Below are 16939 nucleotides of genomic sequence, written 5' to 3'. Positions count from 1 at the left end.
ATAATAGTGTCATGAATATTTTTCTTGACCTCAACTACAGTGGTACAAATATAACAGCATCATGAATATTCTTCATAATGTTTTTTTTACGTTTCCTCCAGGTGTTCGAGAAAAAAATCAATCATCCAATAATAATAATAATTAAAATCGGTAAATTTATGTTTTATTGCATTTGGAGACCGATTCACCTAAAATATAATGAAAACAGTACAATAATGGGTTAAGCCATGCAGCGTTGAGTCCATATCGCTGAAAAACAGTTTGCGCAAAAAAACATTGCGCAAAAACAGTTAATTACATTAAATTAATTAAATGTTCCCCTGTGTGAGGAAGAACAAGTTCGGTTAGTTGTCAGTTTTTTTCATGTAAGTTAAGTATAGACGATTTAATCGCACGCATGTGCGGTCACGCGATTACGCTTCTGGTCAGAACTTTACTTCCGGTTTCTGTTTGTCTATTGGTCTGCTTAGTTGCTAAACTGAACTCTTATACAAATACCTCGTCAAAAATAACAAATGTTTTGGTTTCCTAGGTAATCTACGTATTGTTTATTTTGTTTGTTATATAAATAAACTACTTTAAAAGGACTTTGTTGTTATTTATTCATAGCTGAGTTTAACGGACGTTACGTGATGACCACGAAAGACGCTTGTTTATGTTGTTACTGCTGAAACCGTCTATAATCTTTTGACGTGTCTGTATTTAAAAAATATTTGACACGGTATTAACACTATGTGCCACTGTAGTTGAGGTCAAGAAAGGGTCAAGTTGAGGTCAAGAAAAATGTTCGTGATGCTGTTATAAAACTGTTTGACAGAATATGACCACTTAATGACATTTAAATGACAGTTAATGTAATAACCCATGAAGCTAGGTAGTTTCTTAAGTTTTATAATTATTCTGCTATGTCATGTTTATGACAGGTTGTCATGTATGACAAGTTGTGTTGTATTGGTTTATGTCAAGTTGTCATAACAAAGATATCTCAAACAATGTCATCTTTGCATTAAAAATGACATAATTGAACAAATGACAATGACAGTTGTCATAAATGTGCATAAAATCTCCTTCATGGTCATGACACGTGTCATGGCATAACTATGAAGGTGTCATGTCAGTCCCATGAACACCCCCTCAAAAAGTCATATAAAAATACAATATGATTAAAATTTTGTGCTGAACCGTCCCTTTAATATTTGTATAAGGTTTGTTCGTTGTGGCATATCAAGTGTTATTACCTGTGGCTCTGTAACCCTTGACCTGTAGTTTAAATAAGAGGGCTGTGCACCGTAGTTTGACGCCTATAATTTTCCTAAATAGCTTCTCATCTCGTCCTTGAGGCAAAACAGATGATTGATTCATCGCTACGTTTGTACAACTGCAGTGCTAAATGAGCGCTGATTGAATGGATTCTCAGAGCGTACTTTGAAGTACACGTGATCAGCAGTCAGAAAAAGCGAACGCTATCGGCAGGTTCTCCATATGCAGCTTCTCAACTTGTCATTTCCCGCTTGGGAAAGTGCTTTGCATGCTTTAAACACTAACATGTGTCATGGCAAAGTCTGAACCCCATGAAATATCATTGTGTGCTTGCATTGTGTGTTTTGTATTTGAGCCTCTGCCTAAACAATATCCTGTGTCAAAAGGTCTTAATAAAAAGAGTCTGTGTGACTATAATAGTGGATCATATAACATTTCTACTTCACTTTAAGGGCTGTTATTCTCCAGCATTCGGCTGGGTTGAATCGATAAACAGTTTTTGTTTTATTGGTTTGTGTTTGAACAAGATTTATATGTGTACTCGCAGTAAACACAAACATCTGTTTATCAAACACTTTGAAGGCAGTGTGTATTTTTGAAACTGTTTGGGGTTTTTGCGACTGAAGCAAATCATATTAGAAACTTGTGTGTATTGCACAATATTTGCATATTCATTAGTATTGCTACTTTCAAATTTTCATATTAAGTTATAATAAGTAAAAACATTTTTCTTGGGTTTTAACAAAGTAGCGTATGCTACAAACAAATTCATATATGTGAGATCTGTAAAGCCTGGGATACACTGCACGATTTTTGGCTGTCCCAGATTAAAGGAGATAATTTTCTTGAAAAAAATCCAGATAATTTACTCGCCATCATGTCATCCAAAATGTTGATGTCTTTCATTGTTCAATCGAGAAGAAATTATGTTTTTTAGGAAAACATTCCAGGATTTTTTTCTCATTTTAATGTACTTTAATGGACCCCAACACGTAACACTTTTAATGCAGTTTAAAATGTCAGTTTCAACAGGGTTTCAAAGGACTCTAAACGATCCCAAAGGAGGCATAAGGGTCTTATCTAGCAAAACGATTGTCATTTTTGACAAGAAAAATAAAAAATATGCACTTTTAAACCACAACTTCTCGTCTATCTCCGGTCCTGTGACGTGCCAGCGCGACCTCACATAATACGTCATCACAACAAGAGGTCACGAATGACGTATCGAAACTACGCCCTAGTGTTTACAAGTGTGGAGAATGAGGACCGTTCAGATGTTGTTGTATGTCGAATGATACTAATTAATGTCTTTGGGTCAGTTTATTGTTTATAAATCGTCCGCAAATGTTTGTTTCATAAATGTATGTAACACGTGACCTTTCAACTGCATTATGCAATTGTGTGAGGTCGCAGGACCGGAGATAGACGAGAAGTTGTGGTTTAAAAGAGCATATTTTTTATTTTTCTTGTCATCGTTTCACTAGATAAGACCCTTATGCCTCGTTTGCGATCATTTAGCATCCTTTGAAACTGCAATTTTAAACTGCATAAAAACTGTTAAGTGTTGGGGTCCATTAAAGTCCATTAAAATGAGAACAATCCTGGAATGTTTTTCTCAAAAAACATAATTTCGTCTCGACTGAACAAAGAAAGACATATTGGATGACATAAAACATATTGGATGACATGGTGGTAAGTAAATTCTCTGGGGGTTTTTTTTTGTTAAGAAAATTGACTAATCCTTTAAACATTGCCATTGTGAAACAATCGTCGTGATTTCTGTGATTATGGCTCTTCGTTGGTGGTCCTATGTTGTGCAGTGAGAGAGGTTCAAAGAAGGCCCTTTTCCCGGACAGTGTCAGAAAGTTTGCATGGTCAAGGCACAGTGTGTTTGCTGCTACGACCTGTTTACTGGTATTTGTTTACCACTAGCGCATGCTGGTGAAGTTGTGCTTACGCGTAACGCAGCCATAGAAGTTTCCGTGTCATCATCGTACAGTCTACATTTAATTATTTGCGCGAGTAGATTACATGCAAAGTCAATGCTACGACACGAATAGATGCAAATCCATAATGCGAATTGAGCAACGCAATTTCCAAGAAGCGCCATTCTCGCCTCAATCGAAATTCGCATGATGCGTTGTCGTGCAAGCCAATCGACATAGAGCTTAATGACATATTGACAGCTTTGACATTTTAATATATTATGGAAAGCACACAGTTGATGGTACCCATTGACTTCCATAGTATTTGTTTTTCTTACTATGGAAGACAATGGGTACTGTCAACTGTGTGCTTACCATCATTATCAAAATATCTTCTTTTGTGTTCAAAAGAAGAAAGAAACTCATACAGGTGATGATTTTTGGGTGAACTATCCCTTTAAGAGATTATGACCCCACATATAAGAGATTATGACACCAGTAAGGCTCAAATGCAGAGCATGTTTTCATACCTGTAATGTAATGTACAGCGAAATGTATTTTTGAGTTTGGATGCTTCTCTGTTTGTTTCAGCAGAGTTTATCAGGAGGCCCGGGGAAGACTGGTCGGAGTTTCTAATTGGTTCTGTGTACAGGTAAAGGCCCTTAAACTTCAAGCACTACAGCGCTGAACGGGATGCTGAAGCTGAGATGATCCACGCGATGAACAAATGAAACATCTCGGAAAGAAAAAAAGAAAAACGAAGAAAAAAATCAACGAAACAATCTGCTGTACTATTACTGAAAACTGGCTTTTGAATATTTTATCCCAGTGTAGCCCCTTAACTTGAAGTAGGATTTAATATTATTTTTTTCCTCTATTGTTTTTCCTTTTAAAGAGTTTATTATAGTCATCTTTTCTTGTGCACACGCTGAATCAAGCAACGACATTTCTTTGAGTTTTTAGATTGTTCATGTATGTTCTCAGACTATGTAAAACTAATGTTGTTGTTTTTTTCTTGGTTGTTTATCTTTTTGTGTTGAAGTTCTGATATTCCAATAGCAGTTGCATTTTACAACCCTCATCTAGCGCATTTTCAGGTTTCCTTTCACACGAGCAAGGAAAGCGATTGAACCGAGCTTGAAAGGGTGACGTTTTTAATTCAACCCTAAAACCGCAATGAGTGTGTAACTAAAAAAAAAAAAAATCTTAGTAGCTCTGTTATATGTTTATTGTGATGTCTTGTTAACCATGATTACCTATTTTTGGCAATAAGAGGACTACAATATTTTCACAGTCCTTTTTTATAAATGTCATTTTTGTTGTCGATGAAAAGAAAAGAAAAAGCTTTCCTTTTAATACTTTGTGAAATGAGATTTAAAAAGATACGATTGTGAAACTGTAAATATTCTCTTCACTGCATCGAACCGTTTCTGAGAGAGAACCATATTTTTGTGATGGTGTCATAAAGGTTGTACCGCGCGCAAGCCGAAATAATGTCAGTGCAAAAATATCTTCGAGGCTCGACGCAGTAACTGCGCTCCATCTGTAGCACAAAAGCCGTGTTTTACCCCAGTACGGACGAAATCCAATCAAACACTGTTATAATAGCTCGCTTTGTAAATACCGTTGGCTTTACAACTGTGCAGGTGTCATACCAGCATATGGGATTAGATAGTACGTATGTGCACAGCATACAAAGAGAATATACTTTACAAGGTATACATTGTAAAAAAAAATCACGACAAAATCCAAAGCACACATTCGTTTTTTTTTTGTCTGATTTTAAACCGTGTCGAGACATTTCATATTATTAATGCTAGAGTTTGTGTTTATAGCATTTTTATTTTTTCGATCTTCGTAGTTCGTCCATGCTTGTCAAGATTTCTACATACGTAGAATGCCTAGATTCGGAAAAAACAAAGGCAATATTTGAAGTCGCTATGATTAGAAAAACAAATATTTTATACCATTACCTCAGTCCTGTGAGAAATTACTTTAAAGGAGAATTACAAATTAATTTATTGTAGGCTAATACAGATATAAAAAAAAGATATGAACGCGTTAAATCATTGCACTGTGAGAGAGATTTTATCATTTTCTATTTGCACATGTTAACTAATAGTCTCTAACATGGGTCACGTGAAGGATCGCTGTGGATAACACTTATTATATGAATCTTGAGTCTTGGCTTGCGTTGATTTGAAGACTGTGCTATCGAATAATCTCTTTCCAGGGATTTTATTATATTAGATAGTTTGCCGATATCAAAGACCGATGCGTTTATTGGTAGCAATAGTTCATTTCCTCAGAAACACTGAAACTGATTGAAACCAGTAGCTGCTACACACATTTGTTGTACATGTGGGGACTGGATTTTAAAACAAATGGCATTTAGAAACATGAATGATATTTACAAATATAAATTGACTGATGTATGCTGTTATTCGATCTCGCTGAATATGTTTTACTTTCGTTTATTTAATACTTTGGTTCGTTCGTTTGTTTTTGGTTTCACTAAACTAACAGGTGTGAAGCAGAATGCTGGATTCTTTCGCGAGAAGGAAACTTTTTTCTTTATTGACCATTTTTAAGATTTGCAAGAAGGAAACTTGATAAAAGTAATAATGTTTTCAAAAAAAGCAAGAAGAAACTTTGTGCTAACTGTTTGAGCTGTCAAAAAGACAAACGTACAAAAAAAGAAAGAAAGAAAGAAAATCCCGAAAATGTTTTGAATTTAAACAGGGATGGATTTTTATCAATATTTTTGTGGATGTTAATGATTATACTAAATATAACAATGACAATAATACAGATATTATGTACTGTATTTATCAATTGTTTATCTCTTCATTCCCTATCACCTCATTCAGTAATCTTTTGTTGATCATTGTACTTTTAGTAGTGTGTAAAAAAAGAAAAGACAAAAAAGAGGAATATGAATTTACCTTGTAAATGAGTCTTGATGCCAGTGTAGTGGTCTATACACTTCTTGGTTGGTATTTATCACATTTACCCTCTTTCTCACACTCCTTTTGTCTTTCTATATCTGTCTCACCCTCTCTCTCTCTCTCTTTAGTGAGTAGCTGTAGATGTATTGTATTTAATGTTAAGGTGTAGAGGTATTCATTAGCAATTGTAGGACCAGTAAGGATAGAACTTTCTCTTTATAATCATTTAAAGACAAAAAATGCTGAGCGTTATTTTCATAGCAGTTTTTCCAATTCTGTGTTTTTTGTTTTTCCTCCTCTTATTTTTTCGTTCCACTGTTTTGCTGGTCTCACATGGTTTCAACTAACCAAAGCTCTCACTGATGAAATCTTGGAGTAAGAAATTGCTGTATCAAAGGCATTAATCAGATCCCCACCTTTGAATGTTTTTAAAGGGGTGTGCCATCCTACCTTAAATGCTAATGCTAGATATGCAAAATATGTTACATTTAATTTTTTTTATTTTCAAGAGGAAGATTTTATTACGCGAAAATGACAAATTCATATTTTTTTAGTAAGTTCTACCAAACTAATGATGATTTAAGCAAATAATTATAGATATGGATAAACTAATAGGTTTTGATATTTTTACTCTTATATAAAATATCCCAGTGGCTCATGGTGCTGCTATTTTTAAATATGCCTGCTCTTTTTTGATTTCCTCTGTTTCTGCTTCGATTAATACGTAATTGAGTTTTCACTTGGTACTTGACAATAATGTCGTCTCATAGTCTTTAATTGCATTGCCAGCTTTTCATTTTAATTCAGCATTTACATCTGACAACTGCTGCGGTTTCTAAACTGTAATGTAGTCTGTTCGGATGTCACACTAATTAGCTTGGCATCACTTAGTGTCAAATCCAGTGTCAAACCTATTTAGTCTGAATCTGTATTCTCTGAATCTGTTCTCAGGGATATCCAACACGAGCCAACATACCACTTTTTAAGTTGAAATCTGGTTTGCAGTACAGTACAACATAGCACAACCTTTGATGACTGCAGATTATTAAATATATTCAAGCTAAATTCGAAGTAAAGGTGATGTAACGCAAGAAATTTGCACATGATTTTCCTACCGAAGACGTGAATTGTAATACATGTGCTGCTTAATAAACTAGATGGTTAGTTGTACTTAGTTGGACTTGTCTTTCTTAAAAAGGTTCAGCTGCAAGGAGAAACATGATGATTTGAATTACCCAGCAGCATGCATTTAGTTAAACACTAAATCTCTTATGCACTACAATCCTTAATATATCAAATGAAAGCGCGACTTGATTAAAATGAACGCTGGCAATCTTTAAAACAGTCTTTCACATCCGTTTTTTTCGTAATTTGATCTTGTAGCTTGGACTTTAAGGTAGCATGGCCCTGTTGCCACCATTTTGTTTCACATGGACAGCAGTTTACAGCAGATGAATGTTACACATCTTGCTAGACTAGTTAAATCATTGGATAATTGTTGGTTTAAAAAAAGAAAAATGAAAAAAAAAGAAACGACCTGGAAGGTGTGGGGGGGTTGTTGGGAGTATACTACCGTATCCATTTAAACTTGAATTTTGCGGCAAGTGCTAGGCAATGGCCAAAACGATCATCCCACTAAAAAATACACACTGTAATGTCTATGTACAGTATAACTTACATTTAAAAGATATATATGTATAGTTTGTATATATCTATTTGTTAAAAACTGCCTCACTGATCATCACTGTAGGTGGTTTCACTGGCTGTCGAGTCGTTTCGTTGTTTGTCCCGTAGCAGGCCAGTAACGGAAGTGTACAGATGTATTTGAGGCAAGTTAGTAGTTTAGCGGCAGAATGTTGTTTTGAACGGAATGTGTTGTGTAAGCTTTACAACAACGACGCGTAACGCAAACGGTACAGTTAACAAGGTATCACTGGGTGTGGATGGTCTCACATCTTTAGCATCACGGCCTCCCGTTTTCTCCCGGGGCTTTGGTCTCACCGATTGCCTTGCCCATTCCTAACACTTGCCCATTGTTTAACGTTAACGGACTTTTTACCGCGAGAACTGACTGAACGGACTGACGTCTGAAAGCATCTTTCAGGTCTTCTTGTATGGCTTGCTCAAGCCCTGTTGTAAAATAAACTAAAGTGGATGGGGGTCTCTCACATCTCAGATGTGGAAAGTATAATTTTATATTTGTATTTTCAAATAATAACGATAATAATAAAAAATGTTTGTGAAAGGTTTCCATCCTCTACTGTGGTCCAGAAATCAATGTGTTTGTCTGGAAAAGATACAAAAAAATAATAAATGAAATAAATAAAAGAGTTTTGAACCATTTCACTCATGGTTTTATTTTCAACTTTTTTCAAAGCAATTGATGTGTGATTCTAAAGAAATGAATATACCTGCAAAAGATTGTATGCCAGAACATGCACAAACGATTAAAATGCACAAAGTTGAATACAGAGCCCAAAAGCTCTTGTGTAAGTTTTTTTTTCATTTTCAGTGTTTATTCTGCCTTGTTCAAGGCAAGGCTATACATGCACTATATGATGTAGTTATTTGATATAGTACAGAAAAATAGACTGGTCTTTAACCTTTTTAACATCAAGGACCCCTTAATAGAGCGGAGGAGCAAGGACCCCCAGTACATGATTTATATTTATATTTAGGACTGGATTCACATACTTTGTTAAATATATTAAAATAAGCATTTTTTTGTATACACATTCATACTGTTAACATACTTCATAACATTTTAAATTAGATTTTAACAGGGAACCTTCAAGGTTTTATCATTTCTATTATTAGCCTATTCATGCATTTTTGTTTGATTTAATTTTTTGCAAAAAAGTTTTTAAATTTAAACAATATTTTGAGGACCCCCACAAATACCATCACAGACCCCCTGTTGAAGACCCATGCTCTAAAATGCTGAATATGTGTTTTAAGACTTATCTGTTTATAAATGTATCTCACATTCTTCATATTTTATCTTCACAGTACAGAGTCATTTGTGCAACACTATTCCAAAAAGACACCAGCATGCTATTGTATTTTTTTTTCATAATACAGATTAAAAAATGCTGGGTTATTTTCAACTCGGCATTGGGTCAAAAAGGGACGAGCCCATGCAGCAATTGGGTTGAAATTAACCCAGAAATGTTTATATTTGACCCAACAAATGGGTTAATACAACCGAGAACTTTTAAGTTAAAAAAACACCTCAACATGGGTTAAATTGGCTGAGCTCATCCCTTTTTGAGCCAAAACTGGGTTGAAAATAACCCAGAATTTTTTAGAAAGTAATAACCACAAAACATGTTTCCAGTCACCCCAGAGTCCTCCAAATTAGTGTTTATGTCTCAGTTTTAGGACACTTTCCATTTTTCCACTTGGGTACAGTATAAAAATCTTGTTTGTTTGTAGTTATACTCTTATAAATAAAGGTGCTTTATCATGCTACAGAATAACAATTTTTGGCTAAATGGTTCCATAAAGAATGCTTACCGTACCAGTTTCTGTTCTTTGAGCCAGGGGTTTTCAAACTAGGGGTCGGGACCTACTTGTGGATCGCACCGTGGGACAAGGTTGGTTGTGCAAAATCATTTGGCTGTAGTGGGGAATGACAAAAACAGTTTAGTCCAACTAATGACAAGCAATGACAATGATTTTGATATGATATATTGCAATCAAACTTACATTTCATTAATTAAATGTCAAGGAAAATAAAAACTCAATTATATAAGAAAAATGATGTGTGTTACCTCATATTTTCATTTAAAATGTTTTGTTTATGTTGGTGGGTCCCAGCATAGATTATACCTATGTGGCAGCTCGTGACTGCTCTTCCCAGGGGTGCAAATTAGTGTTCGGAGTGTCGTGTGCTGCTCGTGTTTTCAAAATATGTGTTTGTTGCATCATGTGAAACATGTGCATCACGTGTTTTGTCAAAATAAGTACCTGCTGCACACGCGTCAAACTATGATAAAAGAGATGCTCATGTTCACAAAATACACGCAAGACACTCCCTAGACAGGAAACTGTGATTACGCATGAGATTATGCGAGTATCTGGCAAACGCGAGCATCTCTTTTATCATAAACCCTTTAGACGCGTCTGCAGCAGGCACTTATTTTGACAAGACACGTGATGCACATAGGATCACTCGATGCGCCGAACACATATTTTGAAATTACGAACCACACACATGACGGCTACATACATGTGAACTTCGCATCGTGCGCCCCCGAATAAAGAAGTCACCGGCCGCAACTAATTCCTACGGTATTTGAGTGGGCCACGAAATGAAGTTTGGGAACCCCTGTTTAAGCTATGAAAATGTAAGAAAGTCATTGTTTCTTAATCCTAATAAGTGGAGTCAATTTTACCCCAAGCCACTTTTTTTTTGTTAAAAAACATGGTTCCCTTCATCTCAGTGGAATAAGATTTTGTGACTTTTCCAGATTATCTGTTAAGATTAATATAAAAAAACTGGGCTTGATTCGGTCGTTCTAAAGAGGTGTAAAAAATTCACCAAAAGAGGCCCTTTGGGGGTAAAAATGACCCCAATTGAAATGAATGGGAAATGAAAAAAAATCATTTATTTCTTGTTATTCATCAAATAAATCAATGATTCAGAATAAATCAGAACATTTTGACACAGAAAGGTAGGCCTGGTAGAGCACAAATGCAATATAGAAAAGACATGCTCAATCACACACACACACACAAACAGACACACACAAATACACAACGGTATGACTGCCACAGAGAGCATTTTTTACAGAATTTGGAATGTAAAATGCTCACGCAGGTGTGTGGGTGCCCACACACATACACACACACGCACAAACACACACGCACAAACCTTTGACTGAATGGTTCTTTGTGGAACAAAAAATGGTTCCTCTATGGCATTGCTGTGAAAACATTTTAAGCCCTTTAAAGAGTGTGAAATTAATTTATGTTAATTAAGTTAATTTTCGTAAATTATTGAAAAAAAATTTTTTTTCAAAAATTTGGTATCACGACTAAATGGCTAAGCTTAAAGGGATAGTTCACCTTAAAAATGAAAATTCTGTCATCATTTACTCATTCTCATGTTGTTTTAAAACTGTATGAATTAATTTTTTTCTAATGAACACAAAAGAAGATATTTTGAGAAATGATGGTAAGCACACAGCAGATAGTGACCATTGACTTCCATAGTAGGAATAAAAATATATGATGGAATTTAATGTGTACCGTCAACTGTGTGCTTACTATCATTTATCAAAATATTTTCTTCATCATTTATCTCAATACTTCCAAAATATTTTTTTCCTACTATGGAAGTCAATGGTCACTATCTGTGTGTTTACCTCAAAATATCTTCTTTTGTGTTCATCAGAAAAAAAGAAATTCATACAGGTTTAGAACAACATGAGGATGAGAAAATGATGACAGAATTTTCATTTTAAGGCGCACTATCCCTTTAACAAAACACAAAAAATATTTATAGAAATGGATTAAATTGCTCTAAAGCTTTATAATAGTCATTTGTGGAGCATGCCAACAGTAGTTATATCCTGATTTGGACTTGTTTTTATTTATTAATTAAAAGTCTTTTCAAAACAACAGTTTAACACTGACTTAAGGAAACAAACAAAGCAGAAACATGCGTTTAGAAACACCACCAAGTCATACGATTTTCCAAGTCATACTTTACAGAGAATCCAATCAGACGGTTGTATTGTCATACGGTACGTTTATGTTTCCAAAGCCTAATCAAGAGGTGTTTCAACCCGGGATGAAAAATGCAATGCGTGCAGGCTGGCAGAAATTAATGTCATTTTTAATTTGAATCGCTGTCCCATTCTCAAATGTGAAATTGCCTCGCTGAATGTAAGGTGTGACAGCTATTATAAATGTGTGGAAATCCATCTTCCACCTTGCCGCCTCTCCTCTCTTCCTCCATCTTCTCTCTCTCTCTCTCTCACAATTGAGGATGAGCAAACTCTCTTCATAGTTACTATCACTGTAGCTGTCCACCCACACTCTTCACTTTAGCCTTTGGATAGTGCCATGACTCATTGTATTCAGTGTTTGCCAGGAGAGAAATACTGAGAGAATTCAGCTTTCCTCTTATCAGGAGACCACTTAGACAGGAGAGCTTCAGCACTGCATTCGAACCTGTTCAATCTGAAGAGAAAAAAGCTGCTGTTCTGTCAAACAGGTCTTCTTACAGCATGTGTATCTCCTAGCAAGAAAGGTAATCTCTTTGTGTCACCTGTGTACTTATGAGCAGGTGTTGATACTGCAAAATGGTCCCGGTTATAGAGTTTGGGAATTAACCCAATCATTTGAGTTATACATGCCAGTTCCCCCATCCGACATCCTCAACTTAGTTTTTCCCAAAAAAGATGCTGAGCGTTGTGATGTCACAATGGGGTTAATTGCACCTGGAGACCTTTGTGTGGTGATGCCAGGAAACAAAGCACTGGCAGCGGGTATCAGCTGACTTAAGTAAACCAATTAAATTGTTTGAAAAATGACTGCAGGTTTCGGGAGGGATCTCCAGAGAACTCATTTGGAGAGTTCTCGGTTCTCTGGTGTATATTTAAGACAGAGCTGCCCTACCTTTAAGGCATGTCTTTGTGTTTGTACAGGTAGGAAAAATATCACAGCTCACTCTCAAATCCGCCCTTAGAGGTGCGTTAGGAACTAACTGAGGTTTATATGGGACTTTAATATGCACAATATATTACACAAGAAAGAACTGTGAAATTTTCTTGGCTTTCATGAGCTTTTTTATTGGCGCCGCTTGTACATTTATAATCTTGCTTGCTTACCGATGTAAATTGCAAGGAAGCAAAGTCACAAAATATCTTTTTACAATGCTCTCTGGAATACTTGATCGTGATTGGTCAATCGTGGCATTCTGAATTCAAATATTTTTCTATAATGACTGCTAACTATGTATGTATAATCGACTCATCCTAAGCAAGGGCGTAGATTTGGTTTGAACATTGGGAGGTTCAAATGTCACCTGAACATGTTTTCATTAATCATTTTATAAATATCGGGGGGTTGTATTTGCAAGTTTTGATTATTGGGGGGGTTGTCTCCTCCATCCCCCCTAAAGTAGCATCATATTTAGATCATGCTTATTACACTGCATTTTCTTTTTACATAAAGTTAACTCAAGTTGATATTTTGTACATTTAAAAAAAAATTGGTATATATAATGCGGTTTTATGGTCAGAAATGGACTGTTTCAAAGTTTGCTGGTGTTGACGTGACCTGACAGCATGACGTAATCCAAAAGCTACACAAATGCGATCAAAGCGGTCAGACTGAAACGGATTTCAAACCACCCTCTGGATGCCTAGAAAACGGATTTCATGCGGTTTTTGGCCGTTTCACACGTTCTAAATGTGATTTGATTCCAATCAGTTATGCCCAAAATCAAATTTGGACTGATAGTGTGAACAAGGTATTAGATATTTTTAAAGGCGATTTTCTCAATATTTAATTTTTTTGCACCCAGATTGTATCTTAATCAAAATAATATTGTCCTATCCTAACAAACCAAACATCAATGGAAAGCTTATTTATTCAACTTTCAGATAATGTCAAAAACCCTTATGACTGGTTTTGTGGTCCAGGGTCACAAATGACCAAGGTGCTATGCACGACAACACAACACTTAAAGGCGGGGTGCATGATCTCTGAAAGCCAATGTTGACATTTGAAATCCCCTAAACAAACACGCCCCTACCCCAATAGAATCTGGATCTTCTTTTGATAGACCCGCCCCACACATACGCAACCCAGGCAACGATGTCGGTTAGAAGACGCACATCTTACTGCTGATTGGCTACAAGTGTGTTTCGGTATTTGGGCCGATTAATCTTAAATGGACTGGTTATCCCAAATACACAAAAAAAGAAGTAATGCAAAATAGGGACCTTTTTAAGAGTGATTCCGAAAAAGCGCTATCAGGAATCAGCCAACTGATTTGATCTAATCACGTAGAGGTTAGAAAATGTCTTTTCTAGTCTGGAAACGCTGATTATTTGGGGTAGACCCCTTTTTGTTCAGCACAGACCTCAGACTCGATCACCCTCGATTTTATAATAATGTCTGACTGACTACATTATCCATTACATATTTTACCATATTTCAGTTGTGGTTCATTTTTTAGCCCTCTCCTGATTTAATTTGAATGTCCTATAATTACCAGCAGGCACTCATAACTGCTACGCAGGTGTGCAGTACATGATAAACTATCATATTTAGTGGCACTGCAAATGCAGAGGCCATAGTTTAAAAATCAGATCATTTCCACTAGAGTTTGTCCACCTGCCTTGAATATCTCTGTTTAAACTGATTTTTTAAGCAAATGACACATTTTACAAGAGGGCTGTTGATGTGAAACAATCGCTTTCTCATGATTCGGTCCTCTCGGTGCAGCGATCGATGACCGAAGAGTTTGATGATGTCCTCCGTCATTTAAGGTGTCGCAAGCAGCACAAGGATGTTCGAACGTGATGATGCATTAACATTAAGTGTGACTTTGGAGACTGTCCTGTTCTGAACGAGACCAGATGGTTTTTGGGGATCAGACTGTTCAGTCGCTTGTTTTTGATGAGTATTTGACTTCGAACTGTGAGACGTCCCAATCATCTCCACTCCCCCAATACTCCAATCAGGGCATCATTAGCATCTGACACTACCTGTCATTAACAAAGCTCTCTAATTAGGAGCCAATCAGGCCTCTCATGAGCCCCGTTCTCAATGATGTGGGTTTAAGGTGTGAGATGTTGAGGGGGGAACAGCGGGCTTGCACACCTAGCGTACTCGTACTCAGACAGATGGAGGGAATTAAACTCTTCTGATGCTTTTTATAGTTGCAATGTCATCCGTACAGTCTGGCTTTCAAAAGAGAGAGAGGACAAAGGTGTTTTTCAAAGGTATTATTCATCTCACTTGAATCAGTTGTGTGTCAGCAGAAAGGATGTTTTAACTGCCGAGCGAGATATATGGCCTATATTCGTTGATTCATTGTTAACCTTTTACACTATATGTTAATATAAGATAGCATCCCAAAATCTATCAAACAGTAATATCTCCTAATAAATCCTCTCATCTGGCCATATTCACATTCTCCGTTATGGTGAAAGGTCTCTTTATGAGAAACGAATGAACATGAATGTAAGTAATACCTACTCTGACTAATTCTAAAGTCATTCCAACTGAATGGAAATTGTAGTGCTTCCGGTAAGATTGGGAGGGGGGATGAGTTTGCTCAAAGGTAATTTCTTAATTTGTGTGGTTTCATTATCCTTAAAAAAAGCAATCTCTCTCCTGTGACTGTGTCAAATTGGCTCTGTACGGTAAAATGCACTCAGCTGCATAGCTGTCACAACGACTCATACGATCTGGCACCCAATAACTTCACAATGAGCAGAATTACCAATGTCACTTTTAATGTGACATAGCAATTTACATCACACACCGCAGGGACGCGTGCACATTTCAAGCGCTTTGCATGGTTAATGGCTGAAACGTTATTTGCATTGTAATTTGGTAAGTGTGAAGTGTAATCAAGCTACATTGACTCTTGGGGACTGTGGTGGCACAACGTCGCAGGAACCCGAGAGCGGCGCCGCTTGGACTCGCATGCAAATTTGCCGTGCGAGGCCAATCTGATGCACCCCTGACTCCCGGTTAGTTTGCATATTCCACAGTTGGCATGTTAGACCCCATAAAGCCCTTTCGGCCTCTCTTCAGCTTTCATTAGCAACAGTGAAATAGCATGCAGGCAAACTTAATTTGTGCTCAAATGTATTTAGACAGAGTTATTTCTAATGCATGAAACTTTTGTCCTTTCTCATGTAAGACGGCAGTGTTTTTCTGACAGTTACTCAGGTTTTTTTTCTATGAAGACAGTAAATTTTGTCCAGATTAAAGGAAATGTTTATTTATGTAGCTGGGCATCCTGGATGTTAATGCATTATTTCAGCTTCCAGCCAAATGCAGATCATCTCTGAAAAATTGACTGACAAAAGAAAAAAAATCTTCCTGTTAAGTTCATCCAAAAATGAAAATTCTGTCATAATTTACTTATCCTCTTGTTGTTCTAAACCTGTATGAATTTCTTTTTTCTGATAAACACAAAAGAAGATATTTTGAGAAATGATTGTAAACACACAGATAGTGTCCACTGACTTCCATTGTAGGAATAAAAAATATGATGAAATTTAATGGGTGGGTGATTCTCACGAAACCATTGAACACCACGGCACTAATGATTTTAGCTTTAAAATGTGTAATATAGTAACATTAAAAAGCATCAGAATTAACACAATACTGTGTTCTACCTTGCACAATGTTTTATTTATAATTGTAAATTTTATCTCATTTTCTGCTGAAATTCTCATTACCACAATGTGTCCGACTGTGTTTAAACATGCGTTATGTTGTAATTTAATCAAATTAACACAAAAATATTAAGAAAAAAATAAATGGATGTTTTGCTAGACTACTTTAGATGACAGAAAAAATATTTACTGAATATTCATGTATAATAATAATGAAGAAAAATTAGGAAAAGGATGTGTCCATGCCTGATGTTCTCATCCTCCGCAACACTTTTTGAGAACAGTTTAAGCACACATACAGAATTTTAATAAAGTTTGATTTTGATTGACCAAGCACATGGACCAGTTACTTCAAGATGGCTACCAGGTAAGATCATTTTTTTACAGTTAATTTGAAATATTGTCTTGTCAGAATGCTTACACGACATTTTGA

At 36.1% G+C, this 16939-nt stretch overlaps 1 protein-coding gene and 1 long non-coding RNA gene across 19 annotated transcripts in view; one reads left to right on the top strand and one right to left on the bottom strand.

Annotated features, from left to right (window-relative positions):
* Positions 1-8476, top strand: part of msi2b (musashi RNA-binding protein 2b) — a 332893-nt gene extending 324417 nt beyond the window's left edge. For 11 of the 18 annotated variants that reach the window (XM_055196799.2, XM_055196805.2, XM_055196803.2 and 8 more), the window contains one exon: positions 3777-8476. In XM_055196799.2, coding sequence (XP_055052774.1) covers positions 3777-3821 — 45 coding nt within the window. In that variant the 3' untranslated portion in view covers positions 3822-8476. The remainder of the gene's footprint in view (positions 1-3776) is intronic. The other 7 variants (XM_055196795.2, XM_055196808.2, XM_055196806.2 and 4 more) reach the window with 1 other exon arrangement.
* The window catches only part of LOC141361569 (uncharacterized), a 58124-nt gene that overhangs the window by 6529 nt on the left and 34656 nt on the right, over positions 1-16939 (bottom strand). Inside the window, exon 4 of the long non-coding RNA XR_012367696.1 lies at positions 9655-9752. This is a non-coding gene — a long non-coding RNA (uncharacterized lncRNA). The remainder of the gene's footprint in view (positions 1-9654; positions 9753-16939) is intronic.

Source organism: Misgurnus anguillicaudatus, chromosome 24, assembly GCF_027580225.2.
Source record: "Misgurnus anguillicaudatus chromosome 24, ASM2758022v2, whole genome shotgun sequence".
Lineage (NCBI taxonomy): Eukaryota > Metazoa > Chordata > Actinopteri > Cypriniformes > Cobitidae > Misgurnus > Misgurnus anguillicaudatus.
This window is presented reverse-complemented; position numbering and strand designations above follow the sequence as displayed.